We start from the raw sequence: 25,105 nt of genomic DNA on the forward strand, positions 1-25,105 counted from the left end.
TCGTCATATACTGTATTTTATTACAATATGTTCGGTGTACTAATTTAAGAGGAAAAAATGTAAACAAAACGGAAGTCTAGGGAAAAATGGCACTTTGCTTTAATCTTCAATTTAAAGTTATTTTTAACAATCCATTTATACCATTATATGTCTCAGATTTTAAAGAGCATCATTGCTGAATTTCAGACTGAAAAATAAACAGAAAAGATGACATCAGAGGAGTTAAGCAGAGAAGAGATATTGATTAAAAAATTGAAAGTAAAATCTACTTTGGCTAGAACTGAACACTGACAGATAACTTTCTCCAAAGGAAAATCTAACTTGAGTCATGAAGGTCCATTTTTTGTATAGTTCAATACTGTGTCAATTAGGAATTCATGACGATGAACAGTTTTACTCAGTCACATTTGACTACCTAAAATCCTACTGGGCATGCTATTTGCCATGTCTTATTCCTCTTACATAACTATCTACTTCCTGAAACCAGAAATGCAAGTTTGCCTGTGATTTAAGTTTCAAGAAATAGTTTGTAGAAAACACCAAAAGGATCAGTTGTTAAAGGTCTTACCTTTTCTTCACTGTATAGCAGCTATTTCTACAAATAAAGAGCATGTGGATACTTTCTAAGGACTCGAAATGAGAAAACCAAAAACAGAGGTCTGTGCGCATGAACATATGTACACACATATGTATAAGCTTAAATACCCCCAAACAGGTTTAAACAGGTAAGAATACCTCAACATTCTAAATTCAGAAAGTAGAGATAAACATTGTTTATAAATCAGTAGTATTACTAGCTAATATGTTTTAGTTAGAACACTATACCTGCAGTTCAAAAGTACTGATTGGATTCCATTAAAAAAAAAGACATTCAAATTAATAAAAACATTCTTCTAATAGCAAAGAATTCTCCCACTTCTTATTTATTTTGACATATTGATATTTCTATAAACTTGCAAGTGGAAGAAAAGCTGTTCAATAAAAGCCAATTCATACATACATACAGTATACAGAAATTATTTTAAAAGTCTGTTCATATAATGGATTCCTTTGGTACTAACAAAAAATTAAGATACAAATAATTGACTAGAAATGAAACCATCACTAAACTAAGATACACAGGAACTGCACTTCATTTCAGGGAAGAAGTCCAAATCTTACTGTGTTAGAAGAATAAAGTACATTTGTCATAGTATACATTATGATATTCCCTTAAAGCAGGAACTATTTAAGGTTTTTAAATTTAAAAAGTGTTCAGATTTACTTCTGTCTATACATTCAGGAACTATCATCATATCACTGGTTACACACAATTCTCTCATCATGCAAAAAAAACCCCCGAAAGCCTCAGTTAGTTGTTTTCTAAGGTCTAATTAAGTCAAACAATAAACTAATAATAGCACTTTAATTAGCAAGCTGTAAATCACAGAGGTGTAGAAATTCTGCAGTTGAATTGTATTTCCTGTCTATAGTACTGCTGCTATTCAATCTATTTTCTCCATGTATTAGAAGAACTAATAGGCATTGATAGTCAAAATAAGATTTTCATTGTTGCAGCAAATGACAGAATATGTGAGAAAAGGAAAAGTTCCTAATGTCACGACAATCTTTATGATCCTTTATAAAGGTAAAGGATTCTGTGCATATGCGTGGAAAGGAGTAAGAAACAAAGGTAGGAAGTTAAGACAAGTAGATAAAGGGAATGCTGAGACTATATTAGAATTATATTTATTTAAAAAACTGATCTGAAGTCTGCCCATCGAGAGTACAAAAAAAAAGTCAGAGCAGACGTTAGTGCAAGTTTAACCTGATAATTTATTTGTGGAAAAAGCTAATTTTGATGAGAAAAAGTTTAATCCTTTCCTTGTAAACATAAAAGAAACTCAACAGGAATTTTAAAGGTAGTATACCAGAAAATGCAACAGTAACTCTTATAATTCTTTTCAATTAAACAGACAAGTTGAAGATGCATGTTAAAATACTTTTCAGACTGAATATTTATCAGCCTGTATGATCTGTTGTTCCAATTGGATTTTGATTTAAAAAAAACCTAATTTTTATAAGAGCTATCACATCTAGAAGTGAAGAAAATAAATTAGATCCCTTCTCCCTCCCCAAAAGATATTAACTTCTAAAGCATATAAAGCTATATATCTTATACAAATTAACCAGTGTTCTTACAAAAGTAATGTAGTTTTGGACTGATGACATTATGCTGTATTTGTGGTGAAGTACTAGGCACAAGAATATATGTATCAATTAGGCATTTTCAGTCTATTTAGTCTCTAAAGTTATTTAATTCTTGGCAATATATAATAACTGGTACGCATTTTGGTACTTAAGTCATGAATTGTAGAGAACAAGAAGCAGTATGTTATAGTAACGGTTTGTATCTGACAATTACTGTGCTGAACGAATCCCTTCTATGAGCTCTGTGATTTGTTTTGCAGTTGGTCACATGTAGTAGATCCTGCAATGATAAAAGAAAAAACAGCAACATAATTTGTTTGTTGAGTATTGCCAAACTTGGAACTACCTGAGCTAAAGTTTCCTTCCACTGCTACGTATGATAAACAAATAGAAAGATCTAAAAAACAAGTAAGATGTATTTCATGCAGACTGATCAGTATGATATGAAAGAATCTGTATACCCCGTAAATAATATAAAGAGCAGAACAGGTGTATCTATTTAAGTGACAGGACAAATAGGTTTCAGGTTGAACACTTTTGTGACTAAATCACAGGTGGATAGCTAAGAGTTTATTACAACTCAAATATCCAGAACTATAAAAGATTTGTGTTTATGATATAAAAATGATAAAAAAATTTCCTGAGAGTCTAAACATGCCACATTTCTTTTTATAAAAACAGTAATAAAACAGCTGGGAATGGGCAGGAGTGTAGAAGAGGGGGAAAAGAAGGAAAATGATAAAAAAGTAATGGGTGCCATAGATCCTTGGAGATTTTAAAAGCTGGTAAAATTTTTTTAAGGGCCCAAGAACAGAAAATAAATAATGAACTTTCTTCTCTATGCCTTATTATGTAGTCTTTTCTATCTTTGTGGACGTTATTGAAGCGAAGCAGTATATACTCCTAGGTAAGGAGTACTTCATCTCCACTGAAGAAAAATCGGCGTTAATACAAATTTTAATCATCTATTACACTTAAATGAAAAAAATGTATTTATGTGTTAAATCTGTGAAATCCAATGTTTTAGAAGCAGAGACAGACAAAAGGTCAGATTTATTTTTCAAAAGCTGTGGCTTAAAAAACAAATCCCTTTAATATTTGGCATAGTGGTGCTGGTACAAATTTCCATTGGCAAATGAAGGGTATTCCCAACGCTTTGTTAGAGTCGCTACAAATAGATACTGAAAGTCTGAGAAGAAACTGATGAAAAGTTATAACCCAGAAACATCTGCATTGAATACATAAAAAGAAATCACCAAGATATAGGTAACAGGGAAACAAAGACCAACTAGGAGATAGGTCACCTAAAAATGGATAATAAATTTAAAGAGAGAGAAGAGAGAGACATACAACAATAATTACTCAAGATAAAGTTTGTTCAAGTTAAACAGACTATGGTGAATAAAATGGAAAGAAAATGCTGTATGAAACAAACTGAAACGCAAAAGCATAACATGGAATAACAAAAAAATATTGTCATCCTGCTATTATAATGAGCACAGTCATCAGGTTCTACCATAGAATCACTTATATTTCATATGTGCTCACCAAAACAATAATATAATAATTATTTACTTTCCTAAGACTTAATCATCCAAGGCACAACATATAATAGTAAGTTACTAGGGAGGGTGGGAGGGAGGGAGATGCAAGAGGGAAGAGATATGGGAACATATGTATATGTATAACTGATTCACTTTGTTATAAAGCAGAAACTAACACACGATTGTAAAGCAATTATACCCCAATAAAGATGTTAAAAAAAAAAAAAGTAAGTTACATCTCCACTCAAAAGCACCAGTTTGCAGCACAAAGAGTAGGTAGATGGGCACAAAATCTGCATTAATGGTATAGAAGATTCACCTTTGTTGAATGCCAGAATAACAGTTTATGAAAAATAAATAAATAAAATCAATTTTCTATGACTGATCGAGAGTTGGTAGGCTGCAGTGGCTGCCTGTCTGAGACTTAAAACAAACAAAAATCAGCCAAATAATTTGTTGACCCAACAGTCAAAAGAATCAACACTGGAAAGACATGACATACTTTATGCCTGAAGGGATGTTAAAACAAATCTTCCATGTTAAAAACACGTTTCTTTAAAAAGTTTAAACCTTAATTGACATTGTTACGACAGACAAAATATGATCTGAACCATTAAAAACAAAGTATAGCTTAATATGAAGACAAACATCATTGCTTAAAGCCAAGTAGACCAAACAACATAAGACATATAACATAACATATGGGCTTAAATCAACTCTGAGCATAAAAACATTATTTTGAAACTGACCAACAGGGGTTGAAATTTTCTAAACTTTTGGCATAAAAAGTGAATTTTAGAAAAATTTTCTGAGGTTCTTCAAAGTTGCGAGCAAAATAAAGTATATTATTTATGTACAAAGGACCACAAGTGTCTCAGTGATATTTTCAAAACACCTAACCTTGATTTGATTCTTCTGTATTCATGCTTTCTCCAGCTGCAGTCTCTGACATTTCTTCATCCTCCTCCTCATCACGTAGGTCTTTTGAAATTAATTGTCTAGCTAATTTAATATTCAGTCCTTCATTGTAGTGAAGCTTCCTTTTCATTTCAAACTGTCGCTTTTTTTCTACAAGATACAAAAAAGTAGGCGTCTTTAGCTCAAAGACTGGCAAACTACAGCCTGTGTCTATTTGGTAAGTAAAGTGTTATAGAACACAGTCACACTCATTTGCTTTTGTAATGCTTAAAACTGCTTTTGTACTCAATGGCAGAGTTGAGTAGTTGCAATAGAGACCATATGGCCCTCAAAACCTAAAATATTTACTGTCTGGCCGTTTATAGAAAAAGTTTACCAACCTTTGCCTTAGATGCTTCAAGTACATCTTAATGGGAGACTAAGAGTAAGAGCCATTAGTAGTTATATTTGTGAAGGAAATTTAAAGATATAGGAAAATTCTCCAGATAGAGATGAATGGGAAAAAAGGAAAACTATAATACCATATACATACTATGTACAAAGCCTGCGTGCATGCACATGTGCACACACACACAAAATAAAGACTCGGCAATTAACAACCGTTAATTCTGGGTCAAGGAACTATGGGGTAATTTTAATGTTTTCAAGTTTTCTATTTTTATAATTCAGAAAAAAATTCCTTTAAAAAATTCTTATTATCCATTAAGAAATTGCCATGATTTAAAACATTGCTGGCTCTAAAGAGGGAGGGAGGGAGGGAAGAAGGGACGGGGAGAGGAAAAAAAAACAAACATTGCTGGCCTAAAAACATAACCTCATTCCCAGAGTAATTTTAAGAAAAATGTGTTATTAGGAACAGTAAAGTGATTCTAGACTATTCTTTATTTATAGTCTTCACCACAGAAACAAAAATAGCTGTAAATCAACACAACTGACCATATTTTATCAATATATAGCACTTTAAAGATCAACTTTAAGAAATATTATAAGATTTTAGAATTTCTTAGACCAGTAAATTGAAAAACAAAAAAGGAGTCGACATAAAATTGCCAACTGTTTATTTTGTCAAGAGCATTAAAACTCATTCACCATAGGTTTATTATGGTATTCATAAAAATATTTTAATGCCAAAAAGGCATAAGAGAAATCTCTCAGAATAAGGCTATTCAAAGTACTTTCTCTATGTCCCCTAATTCCCTCTATCGAACCCACATCCCCTGCAGTGGAAGCGCGGAGTCTTAACCACTGGACCGCCAGGGAAGTCCCTCCCTTTAAGTTTTTATTATCTATACTTATTTATGTTCTAAACACTGGCATTTACAGTTGTCACTACTGATCAGTCACTTTTCAGCCTCTATTTGGGTTGGGAGAAGGAAAGTTCCGAGATCAACATCCATATCATCATCCCATAAACATTTGTTGCAAACTACCAAGATCTTGCCAGCCATCTTTCTCCTTCTCTAAGTTACTTTTGTGATTTGTTTTACTCTTTGAGTACCATATTGTAGAAGAAAGTAAAAATTTTTTAAAAAATCAATAAAAGACCAAATCCTCATGACTAAATTTTTAGTGATGAGTTTCAGATGATGTAAAGGCCAAGATTAAAAAACAACAAAAAATGATTCTAATTGCCTCCAATACCAGATACATTTACTAAAAAGGTAAGACTTTTTCTCAGTACAAAGTAACACATGTTCTTTTTCATGCAACTTAAAAGAACTTACAAAGTTTAAAAAAAAGCTAGAAACTTAAAAATCACTCAGTCTCCACACTCAGAAATTATCATATTTTATGACTCGACTTTTTTCTAAAAATGTATTTTTTATAAAAATGAATCATACCTTGTTGTATGTATATGCTGTTTTCTCACTTACTGTATAGTTAGAATGACAACGTCCCAGGAAGTCTCAGTTTATGCCTATTGTCTGATGGAGCTGTATTAGTGACCCTTTCACTCTTAAAATAATCCAGAGTTTAGACAATAAAGTATATGAAGATAGAGTAAAATTCTGCCACGTACATAGCAGATCTACATAATTTTTAAAAGGTTATAAAGTAGTGAGTTATAATTTAATCCCCTAACTTGGTCAAAGGTTTCTGATTTCCCCCTTTGTATTTTCATTGTTTTTTATGATGTAATATACAGTTGACCCTTGAACAACGTGGGGATTAGGAGTGCCTACTCTCCTCACAGTTGAAATCCACATATAACTTTACAGTTCGCCCTTCATGTTCACAGTTCCGCATCTGTGGATTCAACCAACCGCAGACTGTGTAGTAGTGTAGTAGGTATTTAGTATAAGTGGACCTGCACAGTTCAAACCCATGTTGTTCAAGGTTCAACTTACATATTTGTGCATCTGTTCTATTATTTTCTCAACATTAGTTAGTGTTTTTTTTCCGTTTTTTTTGTGTTTTTTTTGCGGTACGTGGGCCTCTCACTGTTGTGGCCTCTCCTGTTGCAGAGCACAGGCTCCGGACGCGCAGGCTCAGCAGCCATGGTTCACGGGGCCAGCCGCTCCGCGGCACGTGGGATCTTCCCAGACCCAGGCATGAACCCGTGTTCCCTGCATTGGCAGGCAGACTCTCAACCACTGCGCCACCAGGGAAGCCCTAGTTAGTGTTTTTTTAAACTGTGCCTTATAATCCTTTAGTAAGTTATAACCAGCATTTTAAAAAAATGAAACAAAACAGAATAAACTGGATAGAACATATCACATATAGTAAAGGTTAAGTAATGTTTTGTGAAATTTTAATTTTTATAATTTTATGTTTACATGTATACTGAGTGGCACTTGGTAAAAAATGTTTGAGAAACATTGAAATAAAGCCTGGGAAACTGAATTGCTAGAGCAAAGGGTGTCATTTTCTTTTAAAGCTTTTGGCTCATATGTTGCCATATCGCCGTCCAGAAAAGCCAAACCATTTTTCACACCCACCAATTGTATATGAATAACTTATTTCTCCACATTCACACCAAAAGGGATATTGTCATTCTTTTTAATTTTTGTTGATCTGAAAGGAAAGAAAGGCATCATAACGCTGTTTTAATTTGTAGTTTCTTATTCCTAAGAGTTGATCTTATGGTATTTTTCTTTTGTCAATTATACTAATAGTCTAAGAAGATGATTTCTTTTTAATTCTAAGAGATATTAAACTCAGTTTTGCTTGTTATATATTTTAGTTTTGCAATACTCAAAATTTATTATATAATTTATGTATTTATTTTGTAGAAAGCTAACATAAGTGGTCTCAACCTTCTTTGAATATTAATTTTACTTATAATCTTTGTATGGCAGAGCAACATAATGCCAAAGAGTACAAAAATTTTCAGGTTTCAGGCCCAGCTCTAATAATAATCAACTATCCATGTGAACTTGACAAGTAAATTATCCTTTTTATACTTTCTTTGGCTATTTTAAAAAATAATATAATGGAGAATATACCGATTATTTTAAGTTATTAAAAGTTAATATTTACTGAGTACTTACAATATGCCAGAATCAGTGCTAAGTGTCTTAAATTCTTTATCTCATTTAATACTCAAAAATGACTCCAAATATTTTTATAGCCCCCCCATTTAGAAATGAGGAAACTGAGGGTCAGAGAAATTAGGCAAATTAGGTAAGTGACATACCTAGAGTACAAACTTAGATCTATCTGACTCCACAGCCAATATTTTAATTGTTATGTTACTAGTTACAAGATAAAATTTTCTTTTTCTTTTCTCCTTTTTTTTTTTTTTTTGCGGTATGCGGGCCTCTCACTGTTGTGGCCTCTCCTGTTGCGGCATCTCCTGTTGCGGAGCACAGGCTCCGGACGCGCAGGCTCAGCAACCATGGCTCACGGGCCTAGCCGCTCCGCGGCATGTGGGATCTTCCTGGACCAGGGCACGAACCCATGTCCCCTGCACCGGCAGGCGGACTCTCAACCACTGCGCCACCAGGGAAGTCCCCAAAATAAAATTTTCTAAGAATTTCTTTAATAAACAAGGATGTTCAGACATGTAATTTATTTAAAAGCAATAAACACCTGTATCAGTAACTCTTACTACTGGGAACTTGAACTTGTGAAACTCTAACTAGTGAAATGGTTCCCCCTGCTGGCTAACTCCTGGAACTACAATTTGAGGGAAAATCGCTTAATGAAACTGACAATAGAGGTTAATAAAAAATTCCCTGTTCTCAATAGATCACGTTTTCAGAGAATAAGGAATCAACAAACTCTAGGAACAATTTCTATCTGAAACCGTTTCAAAGGCCTTTGGGGTATATTTTGGGAAAATAAATCAGGAAGTCACTGAGGATAGATAATATAATACAATTTGAGATTATGCTATATGTTATATTTCTTTCTTGTATAGTACTCAAACTATCATAGTTTTGTTCAATACACTACATTCTAAAGATGATAGGAGGGAATAGCAAATTGTACCTTTACAGCTACACATGACAAAGATCCTGACAGTTAACTAGCAAATATTCAGAATCGTAGTTCTAAAGTTTCTAAACTTCTTTACAGTACAGGTAGTTTCTGCATTTCAAGCCTTCAAGTAAACAAACTACTCGATTTCTTTTTTCTTTTTTGTGAGGGTGTGTGTTTTTCTTGCATCTTTTTTCCTACATACATAGGCTTGGTCTTCCCTTTTAAAAATAATTGAAGGGACTTCCCTGGTAGTGCAGTGGTTAAGAATCCGCCTGCCAATGCAGGGGACACGGGTTCAATCTCTGGTCTGGGAAGATCCCACATGCCGCGAAGCAACTAAGCCCGTGCACCACAACTACTGAGCCTGCGCTCTCGAGCCCGTGAGCCACAACTACTGAGCCCGTGAGCCACAACTGCTGAAGCCCGCGTGCCTAGAGCCCGTGCTCCGCAATGAGAAGCCACTACAATGAGAAGCCCGCACATCGCGACGAAGAGTAGCCCCCACTCGCCGCAACTAGAGAAAGCCCACGTGCAGCAATGAAGACCCAACGCAGTCAGATAAATAAATTAAATTAAAAATAAATAAATTATTAAAAAATAATTGAAAATAAACTATATAAGCAATTTTCAGTTCCTGTGATTATACATTCACATCCTTCAAAATTACAAAAAGCAACAAAGTGAAATATTTTCCATCTTTCCTTACCTCCACAGATAAGAACTATTACTTGTAAAAACAGGAACAATGAATAGGTAGCAATGCCTTAACTGTGTATGTACTGTGTGGGCTAAAAGAGCCTCTTTCATCCTTGTTGAGAGGGCTATCTTTATCTCCTTTCCTGTGACACTTCTGTTCTTTCTGTTCAATGGGACCTAACAAAAATCTTTATTCCAAGTCTGACCATCTTGATTCATTTGGTAAGCTTCACCACTGCCTTAATACAGAAAAAGCACAAGCAATTGAGAAATTAGCTCTTACTGCTATCCACTTTAAGATCATCCAAACGCTCAATGACCCTAAATGTATTAATTTAATAAATATTTACTGAGCATCTACCTGGTATAGATGCTTGGTACAAAGAAAGGAACAAAAAGTACAAAGAAAGGAACACATGTTAATCCCTTTACAGACAGTAATATTTTCTTGAAATGGGGGGGGTGTGGAGCTGTCACACAGTAAACCCACACAAGTAGAATCTGAATTATAAAAATGTTGCTCCTTAATCTCCCACCATCCACTTCCTAAAAAGGAAAACCATTTGACAGTCTTCTATATAATGTATTTATCTTAGCAAAAATTATTAGCAATGCTAAAAGCAGTAAAAGAAAGAAACTACCTCGTTCTTCAGGTGAGAGGTCACTATCCTCATCTTCACTGCTTTCTTGTTCACGAACTCGACACTTTGGCTCTGAGCTTTCAGCAGCAGCAGTTAATCTATACAACAATCATTTAAAAAGAAATCAATACTGTGATAGTCTTATATTAGTTGAGTGTCTCACTCTACTTTTTAGTCTCATAAAAACATCTAAAGATCATTAATATGCTAGCTATAACCTGATGAGGAACATAAAAAGCAAGAGAGTGGGACTGTATATAGAAACCAATAAACAAGAAGAGTGGAAGTTGACAAACCCATGAACAGCAAATAGAGCTTTTTTTCAGGAATTCAACTTATTTTGCCTTTCTCACTTCTATCTTTAAAACCCAGGTGACAGGATATTAAAAAGCAAAAACAGAAAAACCTCCATTCAGGGAACTGACACAGGGAATCTGTGTACCAGCTTCTGGTTCTCAATCTACATACCTTGATTTTAACCTAGAAATAAGACTATGTAAGTTGCTATGAAAAAACCAGATAAACTTATTTATTTAGCACATGCTTTTTATTTACACTTGTACAAGTAAAGTAAAATGCCTTTAACTCTGCAGAATTAAAAACAGCATGAGAAAAATGCTTTATAGTCATCAATACTTACTTCCTAGCTAAGATATCTGGGGTCAGGGCTTCAGTGGTTTCTGAATCACTCAGTGCATCTTCATCATCACCTACCATACTAGGATGATAAGCACATTATAAATTAATACCTGAACTATAATTTTTCAAGCAGGAAAACAAGGTAGAGAAACATAATTCTATTGACTAAAAGTATCAATGTATTTATGGCTCTGTTGTCATCTTTGAAGTTTAATTTTACACTGTTTCTATTTGATACAAATATTTAAAAGTATAGCACCAATCAAGAAAAGCCTTCAAATAATTTAAAAAAAAGAAAAAACATGCAAAAAAAAACCCCACTGCAACTATAAAAATAAATACTGAAAACGCGAATCATCTGGAGGCGGAAAAAAAAAAACTTCAGTTAGTCCATCCAGTGGCAGGGAAAAAATAATGCAAAAGAACCCTATCCAGCTTTAGAATATGTATTTGTACATCAACCTGAAGATAAGACACAAATGATCTATGCAAACACAGGTTAGGTAAAATAACAAAATTAGATCCTAAGACCTAATTCAGGAAGTTTAAAAGCTATTTAGCTTACGCAATCTACTCTCTAATGAAATATTTGCTCCCTACATAATTGCGAAAAATGGTTATCTTTATTATTTAAATATAAACAGTTTTAAAATAATGGCTACAGCTATTTATTTTTGAATGTTTGATCTTAATTTTTTTAGGATAGTTATCTCCAACCAACACAGATAAGGGATGTCTACTACCTTTATTGAAAAGGAAGAAAGCATTGACTTTGGCTTCTGGTACAACAGAAGTTTTAGTTTACGTTTTAAAGTATATACCTGTAATTAGGAGAAAAATAAGGATCACTTTCATAAATGATATGTCTACTTCTTCCCTCAAGCTTTATTAGTACTGAGTTTCAGTATCTGTACCTCCTATTTCATTATTTTTCTCCCCTTGTCACAATCATGTTAATTCTTGTTTTTACTGTTTTTGCTATTATCAAGTTATCTCAACTTATCTTCCAAAGTTTCATCCATTGATTTAAAACAGAATTTCTTTAACTCTATTTTAATAGTAACTTCTGGATTTATATTGTTTTACTTCAGTGACAAATACAAAATATTTCAGTCCTGAAAATCTTTATTTTCTTCAATACAATCTAGGCATGATCTGAATTAGGTATTTCTAACTTATTTAGAATCTCATTATGTTTATTGGTGCCTTATTTTTGTCTTCATACTAACTACAGCCATACACTATCATTTTACAACTCATTAAAAAAATGATAATGAGTCATTTGAGTCTGGAAGACTCAAAACTAACAATTACAATGCAATTATATGAACTACAATATCATGTAAGTTCAAAAATAAGGACATGAAACAGTAGTAATGTCCATTTGTCTTTGCATGGATTAAAAAAGAGTTACCATCTGTGAAGTTATCCCTTTCTGCAAAGAGAATGAATAAGCCCCTGACACCTACTTAGGAAGCAAACAAGCCCAGCTCTCATCTTCCTTTACAAATAGATGACTTTAAGGAAGGCAAAAGTCACTTTGTATATATCATTAGCAGCTAGGGACCACTGAGGTGCAATGAATAAACATTTACTACTATAATTATAATGTAAAAAATGGATTCCATAAAGTTCCATATTACTTTTACTATTACACAAAAATATGCAGTTATTAATTAGTGTTCCAGTAACAAATATAAAAAAACAGACAAAGATTCAAATCATCTGTTATCCAGAAGCTCATGTCAAATGCAAAATGGAAACAAGTCAAAAAAGGAATGCTGTGTACAAAACATTACCTATGGTAAGGAGTGCTAGGTTCATCTATTTTCATTAAACCATAGTCTTTGTCTGCTGGATGATATGTCGCCAGGATGTTCATTTCATCCCACTTCTGGGACTTTTTACTACAATAATAAGAAAAAAAATTTTCCTCAATGTAGTGAAAGATACAAAATGTACACATCTAAAATTCACGAACATCCAAATCCCACATTGCAATTTCTATTTGACTGCTAACTTCTATTTTTACATCTACTTTCTTGGAACAGAAACTGACTTGGGTAAAAGCCATAAGTAACTACAATAAAGTGTCAGTAAATATTTTACAGAATACTTAGTGCCCACATATTAAAAACACATTACAGTTGTCCCTTGGTATCCTCAGGGGATTGGTTCCAGGACTGACACAGATACCAAAATCCAAGGATGCTCAAATCTCTTTTTTAACATGGCGTAATATTTGTATATAATCTCTGCACATCCTCCTGTATACTTTAGACCATTACTAGATTACTTATAATGCCTAATACAATGTAAATGCTATGCAAATAGTTGTAAATACAATATAATACAATGCAAATAGTTGCTGGCACATGGCAAATTCAAGTTTGGTTTCTGAAACTTTCTGGAAATTTTTTTTCCAGAATATGTTTGATCCATGATTGGTTGAATCTGAGGATGCAGAACCTGTGGATATGGAGGGGTAAACAGATTCTTCACCAGACATTCAAAAAACGATTACATTATGACATGTTTAATCTTCATCTGGCCTATAGAGTAACAGCAAAAGCTGGAATTTACACATTGCCTGATCTCAGTAGTTAAGGATTTTGGATCTACGATATATTTTTAATAGTTTGATAAAAAACACAACAAGAATATTTTCCTTGGCCTAATTTTTTTTAGCAGTATCTATAACAATCAAAATAATCATAACATAAAACTACAGAGAAAACCTCATTAAATTCAGATACCATTAATAAAGATTTAGATTGCACATAAAATTATACCTCAGTTGTTTTTTTTAAAATTTAGAAATACAACGATTTGCTGATAAATGGTTTCAGATCACCTGGAATAAATCTACTTAAGAAAACTAGAAATGCTTTGTAAATGCTTTATGAACATCCATTAGTGTACATTCAACAAAATATTTGTACAACTACTAAGGTGCTCAATAATTAAATGCCTTAATTACAAATCCTTATCTACTCATTAAAAAGGACATCAACAACCTCTGTGCCAGCCAACAATCTGTTACATATACAATTTGTGACTTGGTTATATACTTAAAAATAAAACTACCTTAAAAAAATCAATGTAGATTTTACACAGATTCAAATCATCCTTTCCATATTTGCTCAACATTGGTGAGGTTTTACTGCAGATATTTTCAATTTTCCTAAATCTACCAATACCTGGATCTTGAACTGCTCTTGAAGAAAGACAGTTTTAAAATTTTAATATTATATTCTCTTCTCCATGTTCTGAGTCACCTTAAAAATTACATGTGCCCACTCGTGGCAGTTGAGCCTGACTTTATGCTCTTCTGCTTTCTACCATAAAGGGCCCACAGTGTCCTCATTTAAGGCTAATACACTTTTTTCCTTCATATTTTTATTGTGGTAGAATATACATAACATAAAATTCACCATTTTAACCATTTTTTTTTTTTTTGCTATTCGCGGGCCTCTCACTGTTGTTGCCTCTCCCGTTGCGGAGCACAGGCTCCGGACGCGCAGGCTCAGCAGCCATGGCTCACGGGTCCGGCTGTTCCGCGGCATGTGGGATCTTCCCGGACCGGGGCACGAACCCGTGTCCCCTGCATCGGCAGGCGGACTCTCAACCACTGCGCCACCAGGGAAGCCCCATTTTAACCATTTTTAAGTGAATAGTTCTGTGACATTAAGTACATTCACATTATTGTGTAACCATCACCATCATCCATCTCTAGAACTTTTTCATCTTCCCCAGCTGAAACTCTGTACCCACTGAACACTACCCCTCACCCCCGCCACAACAACCATTCCATTTTCTGTCTCTAAGACCACTCGAGGTACCTCTTATAAGTGGACTGATACTGTATTTGTCCTTTGTGGATGGCTTATCTCACTTAATGTCTGTATGGTTCCATCCATGTTGTGGCATGTGTCAAAATTTTCTTCCTTTTTAAGGCTGAATAATATTCAATTGCAGACTAAATGCTATTAACTACAACTTCCTTTTAAGCCTACTTATGCTTAGTTTTATCAAGAGGCAAATGTTGGCCTAGATATACTCCACAGGTGACTGCCACTACAACTCCCATTCCCGCCCCCCACCAAACAGAAGTTTCTTCACCATGAAAAAATCAAAATCTTAAGTTTATAAGAAGCTAAAAATTAATGGGTCATTTATTTTTAAAGCACAGAAGTAACACTTCTTCTTCAAAAAACGGCTTTTTAATTCATTCAGCAAGGTACTCACCTGAATTTTCAACTAATCAAACTTAAATGTTGCTAGTGTGTGTATGTATATAACACTTGATTGAACTAGACTGTGTATATAGATGTTGCTTTAAAATAGTATTGATTTCTTTAGATGCCTAGTTTCTGACCATCAGAGTAATAGTTGGTCTTGTGGCAAAAAACAACAACAGTAACGTACAACTGTGAGATAGATGTTTAAGGTTCAAGTTCCACCTACCCTTCATTAGTCCTGTTACTATAGGCAAGTCCAACAAACATTCTCTCTCGGGCTGTATTTACTCTACATGGAAATTATAAAAAATGGAATTTTTAAATCTAAAGTTTTGTTACAAGTCTGGAAACCATATCTCACTTAGCACTGTGAGAATGGCTTGCGATAAGGCATTCTGAAAAAATGTTTAAATTGCTTATGTATGAATGCCTTCTCCCACTGTCCCACATGAGTCAAAATTTAAATGATTTTGAAATATTTATGATCTGCTACAGAATGAGTTTTTCTAAAAAGCAGTCAGTTTTCTATTTGACTAAATCTACAGTTTCAGATTTGTATTTTGCTAAATAGCTCTATTATCTACAAATTTCTGTAAATTTAGAAAGCAAATGATTTAGGTCTTCTCATGGTCATATTCTACATAAGGAAACTCACAGTGAAGAGAGATACACTTTAAAGATTTTAGACAGCAGAAATGATCAAGAAGCTTCTGATCAGAAGGATAATTAAAGACATATACAAATTTTAAGAGAATTAGATTAATTTTGTAAAGAAAGCAATTCAATTAATAGACAAAGGGAGACCCATTATATGGTAACTCAATGTTCCCTCCTGATAGACAAGGCCTCTGAAATGATAAGCCAGAGTTAAGTCCGAGTCAGAAACACAAAAGCACAGGTAAACGTTTCATAAAACCTGTATTAATACAGTCCAATTAAGATTCCCTATTAAAGATATTGTAAAAGATAACTAGCAAATATCTATTTATATAAAGTTCAAGAGCACGCAAAAACTAAAATGTATAGGGATGTATACTTAGGGAATTACCGTAAAAGTCAGGATAGTGATTATATTACAGGGGAGGAGACTGTGATTGGAAAGGACAGGAGACATTTCTTTTCTTTCTCTGTTTTTTTTTTAAATATTTATTTATTTATTATTTATTTTGGCTGCACCGGATCTTAGTTGCGTCATGCATGAGGGATCTAGTTCCCAACCAGGGATCGAACCCGGGCCCCCTGCATTGGGAGCGTGGAGTCCCACCCACTGGGCCACCAGGGAAGTCCCAGACAGGAGACATTTCTGAGGTGATGGAAACATTCTTCTTCTTGACAGGGGTGTTTGCTTTATAATTATTCCTTAAGCTTTAAAATTACATCTAATACACTTTTCTGTATGTGTATTAAATTACAATAAAATATTAAAAAAATAAACACATACAGGGGCTTCCCTGGTGGCGCAGTGGTTGAGAGTCTGCCTGCCGATGCAGGGGACACGGGTTCGTGCCCCGGTCCGGGAAGATCCCACATGCCGCGGAGCTGCTAGGCCCGTGAGCCATGGCCACTGGGCCTGCGCATCCGGAGCCTGTGCTCCACAGCGGGAGAGGCCACAACAGTGAGAGGCCCGCTCACCGCACAAAAATAAATAAATAAATAAATAAACACATACAAAATGACTTTGTTAGGTGTGTCCTAATCTCAAAGTAAAACAAGCTACTTCCTAAGTGATGCTAACAATATTGAATTAAAATGACAATTTATCATCATTAGAAGAATGAAGATGGCCCTCTGAAGTTACAGAGGTACCCCCAAACACCCTGCAAATCTGTTCTGTGAGACAATGATAGAAGAAAAAGAACTGAATTGTAGGATATAAGAAGAAATGATGTTTTCTTGAAATTAAGGATAAAATTTAAAAATCACAATCCTAGTACCTTAACCCACTAACAATTTTGATTTCTGTATATTCTTTCTACTCTAACATATACGAAAAAATACCCAAGCTATTAGTATATATAAAAATATAGACAAAACAGTATACATATAGTATATATAAAAATAGCTTCTATATCAGTATATGTATTTTATCATAAGCTGCTTGTATTTTCTAGTCTTTACCTTTTTAATATTACATGCATAATATTCAATAACAAACTATTTACCTAATATTAGATATTTAGATTGAATCCAGTGTCTTCCTACTTAAAGTAAAGCAGAAATGAACATTTGTGCATATTGTATTCAATGACTTTTCAGGATAATTTGCTAGGACAAGCATATCTGGGTTAAATTTATCAAGAGCTTTGTAGTTCACTCCATGTTGCCATATAGCTTTTTTTTTTTTTAAAGAGGACTATTTGTAATGTCCCCAAATAACTGCCAAAACTTTGCCAGGATTGGGTATCTGTGTGTGTTTTTGCCACCTGAGAGGTATAAATTGATATTTAAATGCTGTTTTATGTTTCTCTGCTCATTACCTAATAAATCATATGAAAAAATGCTTATTTTACTTTCCTTGTGTGAATTGTTTACATCCTTTGCCTATTTACTGGAAACATTCTCATTGAGTGAGTTCTTTGTATCTACTTAAATGTAAAGAACTCATTCAAATTTATGAGAAGGTTTAAACCACATTATATATAACTCCAAGATATATATAAGATTTAAGCTATATTATATAGAACCACATTACATATAACCTAAATTTTTCCCATTCGCTTGCCATTTAGTTTACTATCTACTATAAACAGAATTAAAGTTTTATATATCCAAAGCTTCACTCCACATCTTCACCACAATACTAAGAGGAAAAGAACCTTACAACTGTCAAGATCCAGAGGAGATATTATCTTGCAAAACCATGAACTTTCAGTAAGGGCATAAAACAACAGACTCCAAAGAATGCTGGAAATTCTTAGGAGGAAAGTAATGAAGCCGAAGAAGCTGTCTGCAGAGGACACTGGATATGGAAATTAGCATCTCTTAAATTCTGGTAGAATTAACATCAGTTGAGTAACAAAACCCAAGGAGTGAACTTGGTTTATTCCCAATACTACCACAAACTGTTCGTGTGACCTTCTTTGGGCCATCATCTCCACTTACAAAAAATAGGCACAGTACCACTTACACGGAAGATCTGCTGTGAGGGTGAAAGCACCTGCTAGTTTCAGCTCCCTCCTCCCTCTTGGGTGACTGGTTTTCCGGCAGCCTAAATCTGCACCAGAAAAAGTCACCAATTCTCACTTTCACTTTGATAGCTCATATGATGCCATCTCAAAGACCTACTCATACTTCTTGTTGCTTGTGACCTTCTCGTTTTTACAGTTTTAGCTGAGTTTGGAGTGGGAAGCAGGATTTTGCTTCAATGTGTTAAACTTTAACCCCACATTTCAAGAAATGGTTCTTTCTTAAATGAAGATTCAACTTCTGTAGGTTGACAAAGTACAAGCCTTTGAAGCTTGAACAATTAAACTAAGACTTAAAAATAAAAGCAATTAGTAAATAAAAGGTCACTTTTGGAAAACTTTACTCAGTGGGCCTTTGACCGTATTCCATATCCCTTTATAGGCAGAAAAAGACAAAGCTGAAGCATGCTTATATAAAATTATATTAAAGGAAATTAATTTAAGCACAATTTTTCCAAGCAGAATTTGCCTACATTACCTAAGACTACTACAGAATTTGAATTGAACACAGTGAATCCAAAGCATACTGTGTACAACAACCCCAAAAGTGGGGAAAATACAGATTTCTGTATTTCTAATAGAATAAGACCAACATTTGAGGGTGAGGTACGGGGTTAAACACTTTACATTTAGTAACTCATTTAATAATTAAACTAGGCAGGGATATAATGAATAACGCACTGTAAGTCACAGAGCTAATAAGTAGCAAAGAGGATCTGAACCCAGGCAATCTGGCCCCATATTAATCACTAACCTTTAACACTTCTAATAAGATAGCCTTTAGTAACACAATATTTTCAACAATTCCAAGTGAACATTTTTCTCACTTCAATATTTCTGAAAACAGAATATGTCTTAAAATGGATGGCATCTTAAAATTGGCAGTATTTTTTTCTTTCTTGGTGCTACCTAAAATCATGGTACATCTTAGAATCAATGGTGTCTTGTTTTTGATGAAACACACGTACTTACTCACTAGATCTGTTATGTCTGACCTTCACAGGTTGTTCACTATATTCAAAGCATCCAGAAAGAATGGGAATTCCACAATCACAGTGATGACAGTGGTGTTCTAATTAGTTGAGCAGGGTGCTGCAATATACTGACATTATCTATGCCTAATTATGTGGATTTACAGACTATATCCAGTTTTAATTGAACTAACCCTCAAAAAGTGGTACTTGACAAATGGTACCTGAAGAAACCACTGAAGATAACAGTACCAATGCAAAGTACAGAGAATAAGAAGATAACACCACTGGGACATTAAAAAAACAAAAAGGTTGGACAAGAACTGTATATAAAAAAATCCTAAAGACTACTTGAAATACGGCAGTATATAAACCTCACTTTAAGTATATATTGAATCTTGAGATATTATCTAATGGTAGTAGTATATGTATATAAATCATAAACAAACATATTTGAAACATATTTCAAGTTTTTCCTACTAAAATGATGCACAATCAAAAAGTTTAGAGACCAGTGGAATAGCACAACTCATGACTTAAAAAAAAATCCCTTAGTAACATCTCTTTATGTTAAATAAAATGTTCTGTTAAATTATACCCTCTCACAACCTGATGGCGTTGGGGTAGGGAGTGGTTTGTGCAGAAAAGGGAAACTACCACTATACTTCACATGATAATGGCACCAATGAAAGTTATTCGTGGATTCTGTATTTGCAAATCTGACTACTTGCCAAAATTTATCTGTAACTCCAAAATCAATACCTGAGATTTCTGTCTCTCTGACATGCATAAAGCAGGGAAAAATTTGAGTTGTCTGATGCACATGTTCCCAGCTGAGACTAAACCTTGCTTCAGCTCTCTTACTGTAAATGTGTCCTTTTTATCTATTTAGTACCATGTTTTTTGCTTTTCTGGTGAATTAGCCATTCAAAATGGCTCCCAAAGATTGTGCTTAAGTGCTGTCCAGTGCTCCTAAGCCCAAGATGATTGTTATGTGTCTTATGGAGAAAGTATGTGTTAGATAAACTTCATTCAGGCATGAGTTATATATAGTGCTATTGGCCATGTGTTCAATGTTGATGAATCAACAATATGTATAAAATTAGGTGTCTTTAAACAGAAACAGAAATTTTAAAAGGTTATGGACTGATTGGTTGATGAAAATGTTGTGACCAGAGGCTTACAGGAACCTAAGTCTGTATTCCCCCTAGGAGTAACAGTTCAGTATTAACTAACTCAGTGTTTGTGGTGACTTTATAGAGTGTCACTACTGAGAACAGTGAGAACTGACTTAAATCCCCGGTCATTTTCACATTAATATGAGATTATTTTACTAATACTCTGGCTCCAACATTTGAAGTTAGACCATTACACCGTACTTTTTAGTTTCTGAATTTTAAGTGCATTGTACTTGAAAGAGCTATTTCGGTCCTTTATACATGAAAGGGAAAATACTGGTTGTACTTAAACATTATAAAAAGTTTGTTTCAAATGTGTTCACCTATACTTTCATTGTTTCTGTTCAAAGAGGCTCTCATAAAGTCACTAATATTGTTTGCATGAGCTGTGCCATAAATAATAATGTGTACTGTATTACGAATAGAATTAGTTTATTTCCCTTCCAGTCAAATAACACTTACCATGAAAAAACCCATCCCCTTTTACTACTTAGAGCTAAACATCATAAACCTCAATGAATTAGGGCTTGGTAACTGCCTTTGAAGACAGGACTATAACCTCCTAATTTACATAAGTCAAAGTCAACTGCCTTGCAAAAGGCTCCCTTTAAGTCAATCTGCCCTGTTAGCAGCTCCTAGAGAAGGAGCAGCCCTATGTAGGTGAGACAGTCTAGTATAGTGGCTTTCCAGGCAGAAGGACCTGGAGGTAAACCCCCATCAATTACATAAAGAGGCCAACACACAGAGTGGGGCCACCAGAAATTACAGCAGACCAAAGTTGAGAATAAACAGAAGCAGCAGCAAAAGACAGAAGAAAGTAATAAGCTACTTGGTAGCCAAACAAAAAGAAGCTCACACTGGAGAATAGGTAAATAACTTAAATGCTAGTGAGAACCACATTCTTGCTGCTGAACACCCTGAAATCATATAAAAGCCTTCCATAGTTTGTTTTGTTATTAAGACTATCTTGGTCTTTCTGTTATAGCTATGCTCTGGTAAGATTATTTTCTTAATCCCATTACAACACCCCCCCCCCTTCCCATATGAAGCGGCTTACCCCAAATAGAGGTTTGAAAATTGCATGTTGGAGAACGTAAGAGAGTCAAGCATCCAAAAGAGAGTGGGAGTAGGAGAGGTGCTAGACAAATTAAGGTCCTTTCCAACCCCCAAAGGCCATGATTCTGAGCTGTGATCCTACTTAATGTTTTCCTCTAGGTAACACAAATCCCCATAAATTTACCATCACCAAACTGTAGTTCCTTTTATAGCCCTAAAATGATCCTTTTGAACAGGTGTGCCCTAGTTCCAATATTCAAAGTTTTCGGGAACATCCTCATTTTAGCTTTATGACTTCACAGATTTCAACAACTTTTCTTAGGCCTTACTTCCAGAATGTAGAGTCCTTATGTGTTTAGTATCTTAGAACACCCAAGCCCCCGAGGACTTCTAACCCAGTGTTGTATTTTACACTATATATACGGTTTTGCACCTTTTTTCTTCCCCATTGAGGACTGCACCTTGGATATCTTTCTCTGCACATTAACATCTATTTCATTCTTTTTAAAGGCTGGTCTGTTTTCCCATTATACTAATGTACCATAATTAATATTTCACCAGTCCTTCTTAAGGGACCTTGGGTTGTTCCCAATTATTTACTATCACACACAATGCTATGGGTCAACATCTTTTCACATATGTATTTGTGAGTATGCAAAAGCAACTAAATTATCACGGGATCATTTTAAGTTGGTACTTTATGAACTGTTCTGAGCTTACATATGTCTTTCAAGAGGAACAAAGACTAGAAAGCGCTCAAACTCTCGTTGCAGATGCAAAAATAATTAGCAATAAGTAGCTTTCCATTAAATATAGATCAGACTGGGAAATTTTCGGTTTCTTTTAATGCAGAGATAATGACAAACCAGGACCCAAGAGAGTGAATGTGGCATGATTCTTGTGGTAATGTTCACCTAAAAAGGAACGACTATGGCAGAAGGGCAATTAGAAAAATGGAGAAATTCTCTCTTTTTCGGAGGAGTCTCTTATTAGCTTGCGAGTAGATCTTAAAGAGCTCCCAAGCCAAGAAAATACACTTTACTCATTGAATTTAAGACACTCCGATACGAAGTGAAGAAATAATAAATGCTTAACAGGTGAAGCTTTAACTTCAATTTGATTCTTTAATATTCCCAATTTCCAGAAGCTCAAAGATCATGGTGTATGTTTTCAAATTATTATATATGCGTATATACTTAAAACCCACACAACAAACGTCATAGCTCCTGTCTTCTTTATAATCACTCCACCCCTCAGCCTGGCCGGCGGAGGGAGACCCGAGCGGCACAAGGGCCGCATCTACGCAGCCGCCCCGCCCGCCGCGCTCGGTGTCCGGGGTCGGGCTGGGGGTCGGCAACAGTGCCGGGGGGTGGGGAGGGCGAGGCCGCCCAGGCGGGGAAGAAGGGGTTGGCCAGGCCGACCCGGGCGACGATGGCCGTCCCTCGCGGCTCTTACCTCAGCTCTTCGTCGACACTCCTGCCGGGCTGTTCGGCCGATGCCACCACAGAGGAAGTCGCAGCGCTCTTGTTCTTCAGGATCCCCTTGATGGGCCGGTGCGAGGCCGTCGAGGCCGCCATTGCCCGTCGCTCCGGCGGTCGGCTCAGCGTCGCTGCTTGGCGCCGGGTACAGGAAGGAAAGGGCTGGGCGTGAGCAGAGACTCGCCAGTCAGCCGCCAAGCCTGCCTGGGGCTGAAGCGGCCGCACCTGCTGTCGCTGAGACAGCCACCAGAGTCGTTGTCACGACACAACGACTCGGACGCCCTGGCGTCCAGCCGACGCCGCGTGGCTAGCGGTCCTTAGCGCGCCGGACGGCCCTTACAGCACCCTAGGCTACCCACACTTCATCCGCGGCCCGCGGAGAGAAGCCGGCCTGACGCCGGAGCAACGCCGACGCCTAACCCAAGCGGGCCCGCCCTCTCGCGATATCTGGGGAGGGGCGGGGGCGGGGCGGGAACCATGTCCACCTCTTCGCCCCGCCCCTTCCCGTCCCTCTCGGTGAGCTGTCTCCTGCCTTGGCTGGGGCTCTGGGTGAGGAAACGTTCCGAGAGGTTTCCGGCTGGAGTCTGTACCGAGCTGTACATCTCTCCAAGCACCCTCGCTCCCACCATTTCATGAGGTTCATATTGTTATTTCTGTATTTTATAGATCTGAAAATTGAAGCTCAAAGGTGACATCATTCGCCAAAGATATTAACTGACTTTCAGAGAAATGAAGTATGTCTCCTCTTTCCTTCCATTTAACCAGCATAAAAAGCTTAACTATCCATTATAAAATCATGAAATATCAGCATTGGAATGGTCCTTAGAGACCTATTGTGAGATCATAGAATACTGACTTTTATGAAATCATAGAACATCAGCATTAAAATAGTCTAACTTATTTTTACCATTGGAAAAGCTGAAGGAGAGTAGAAGTGACGGGACCACCACTGTCACACGGCCCATCCGTAGTGTGTGGTCATAGAAGTTCAGACTTCTGCTTCTAGTCTGATGTTTCCCCATTTTACCACATTCTGCCTCTGTGTTGGTAATCTCATGGAAGGTATCACTGGCAGAAGTTCCTAGAATTGTAGCTTATAATTTTTCTCCCCCCAGATCTTGGGGACACACTTAGTGTAACCAGCTGTCTAACACTGGGTGAAACAGGCCAAAAGCCTAGGGGACTGTCTAGGTCTTTGTAAGATGAGTCCCAAAAGAGAAAAAAAACAAAACCCTCCAGCACACACTCTCCGCATGTTATCTCTGCCTGGGTGCGAATGAAAGATAGCCGGGAGAACCTTGATGAGAGAGAAGAGACCTTGAGGCTCTAAGGTGCCAGGATACACGTGTTTCCCAGTGGTGGGTGCTGTGACTGTTGTGAGGAGAAGTGGGTTCTAGGGAAGGGCAGGAGTTTGAAGTCCTGGGAACACTCTGGGGGCTAGGCTGTATCTAAAGTCAAGCTCAGGTCAACAGAGCGGGTGGTGTCCACTCCAGACACCCAGCCTCTCTCCATGCAGCGCCACCACTGGCGTTGTACTGGTGGGAAAAGTGGAGGGCTCAGGAATTAAGCAAGTTGCCTCCTGTTACGGGTTGAATTATGTCCCCCTAAGTTATATTGAAGTCCTAACTTCCAATACCTTAGAATGTAAACTTATTTGGAAATAGAGTCATTGCAGATCTAATTTGTCAAATTAATATGAGGTTGTACTGGAGTAGGGTAGGCCTCTAACCCAATATAACTGGTGTCCTTATAAGCAGAAGGCCATGTGAAGACAGGGGACTGGAGTGATGCATCTACAAGCTAAGGACCACCTGGGGCTACCCAAAGCTGGCAGAAGCTTGGAGAAGACTCTCCTTTCGACATCTCAGAAGGAACCAACCCTGCTGACATTTTGATTTTGGACTTTTAGTCTCCAGACTGTGAGATTAAATTTCTGTTGTTTA

General features: G+C 36.1%; 1 protein-coding gene, 1 long non-coding RNA gene and 1 pseudogene across 6 annotated transcripts; 1 reads left to right on the plus strand and 2 right to left on the minus strand.

Annotated features, from left to right (window-relative positions):
* On the minus strand, window positions 1-23,591 carry PPP1R2 (protein phosphatase 1 regulatory inhibitor subunit 2). Of its 5 annotated transcripts, none has more exons than XR_009540730.1 (7): window positions 23,140-23,590; window positions 12,853-12,960; window positions 11,055-11,132; window positions 10,415-10,512; window positions 4,635-4,802; window positions 569-2,470; window positions 1-187 (listed from the first exon to the last, which is right to left on the minus strand). XR_009540730.1 is itself a non-coding variant. In XM_060150337.1 (7 exons), exons 1-6 carry the CDS (start codon window positions 23,259-23,261, stop codon window positions 576-578), a joined length of 594 nt encoding a protein of 197 aa, XP_060006320.1. In that variant the 5' UTR covers window positions 23,262-23,591; the 3' UTR covers window positions 1-187; window positions 569-575. The 5 variants fall into 5 exon arrangements, 4 of the variants coding, with proteins under 4 accessions (XP_060006320.1, XP_060006322.1, XP_060006319.1 ...); XM_060150337.1 differs by having other exon boundaries at window positions 569-595; window positions 23,140-23,591; XM_060150339.1 differs by lacking the exon at window positions 569-2,470 and having other exon boundaries at window positions 23,140-23,591.
* LOC132521426 (U6atac minor spliceosomal RNA) lies at window positions 9,809-9,925 on the minus strand (annotated as a pseudogene).
* Window positions 23,120-25,105, plus strand: LOC132521101 (uncharacterized). The gene is made up of 3 exons (XR_009540731.1): window positions 23,120-23,307; window positions 23,829-23,896; window positions 24,920-25,105. It is a non-coding gene; the product is annotated as an uncharacterized LOC132521101 (long non-coding RNA).

This window comes from Lagenorhynchus albirostris, chromosome 5, assembly GCF_949774975.1.
Source record: "Lagenorhynchus albirostris chromosome 5, mLagAlb1.1, whole genome shotgun sequence".
In the NCBI taxonomy this organism is placed as follows: Eukaryota; Metazoa; Chordata; class Mammalia; order Artiodactyla; family Delphinidae; genus Lagenorhynchus; species Lagenorhynchus albirostris.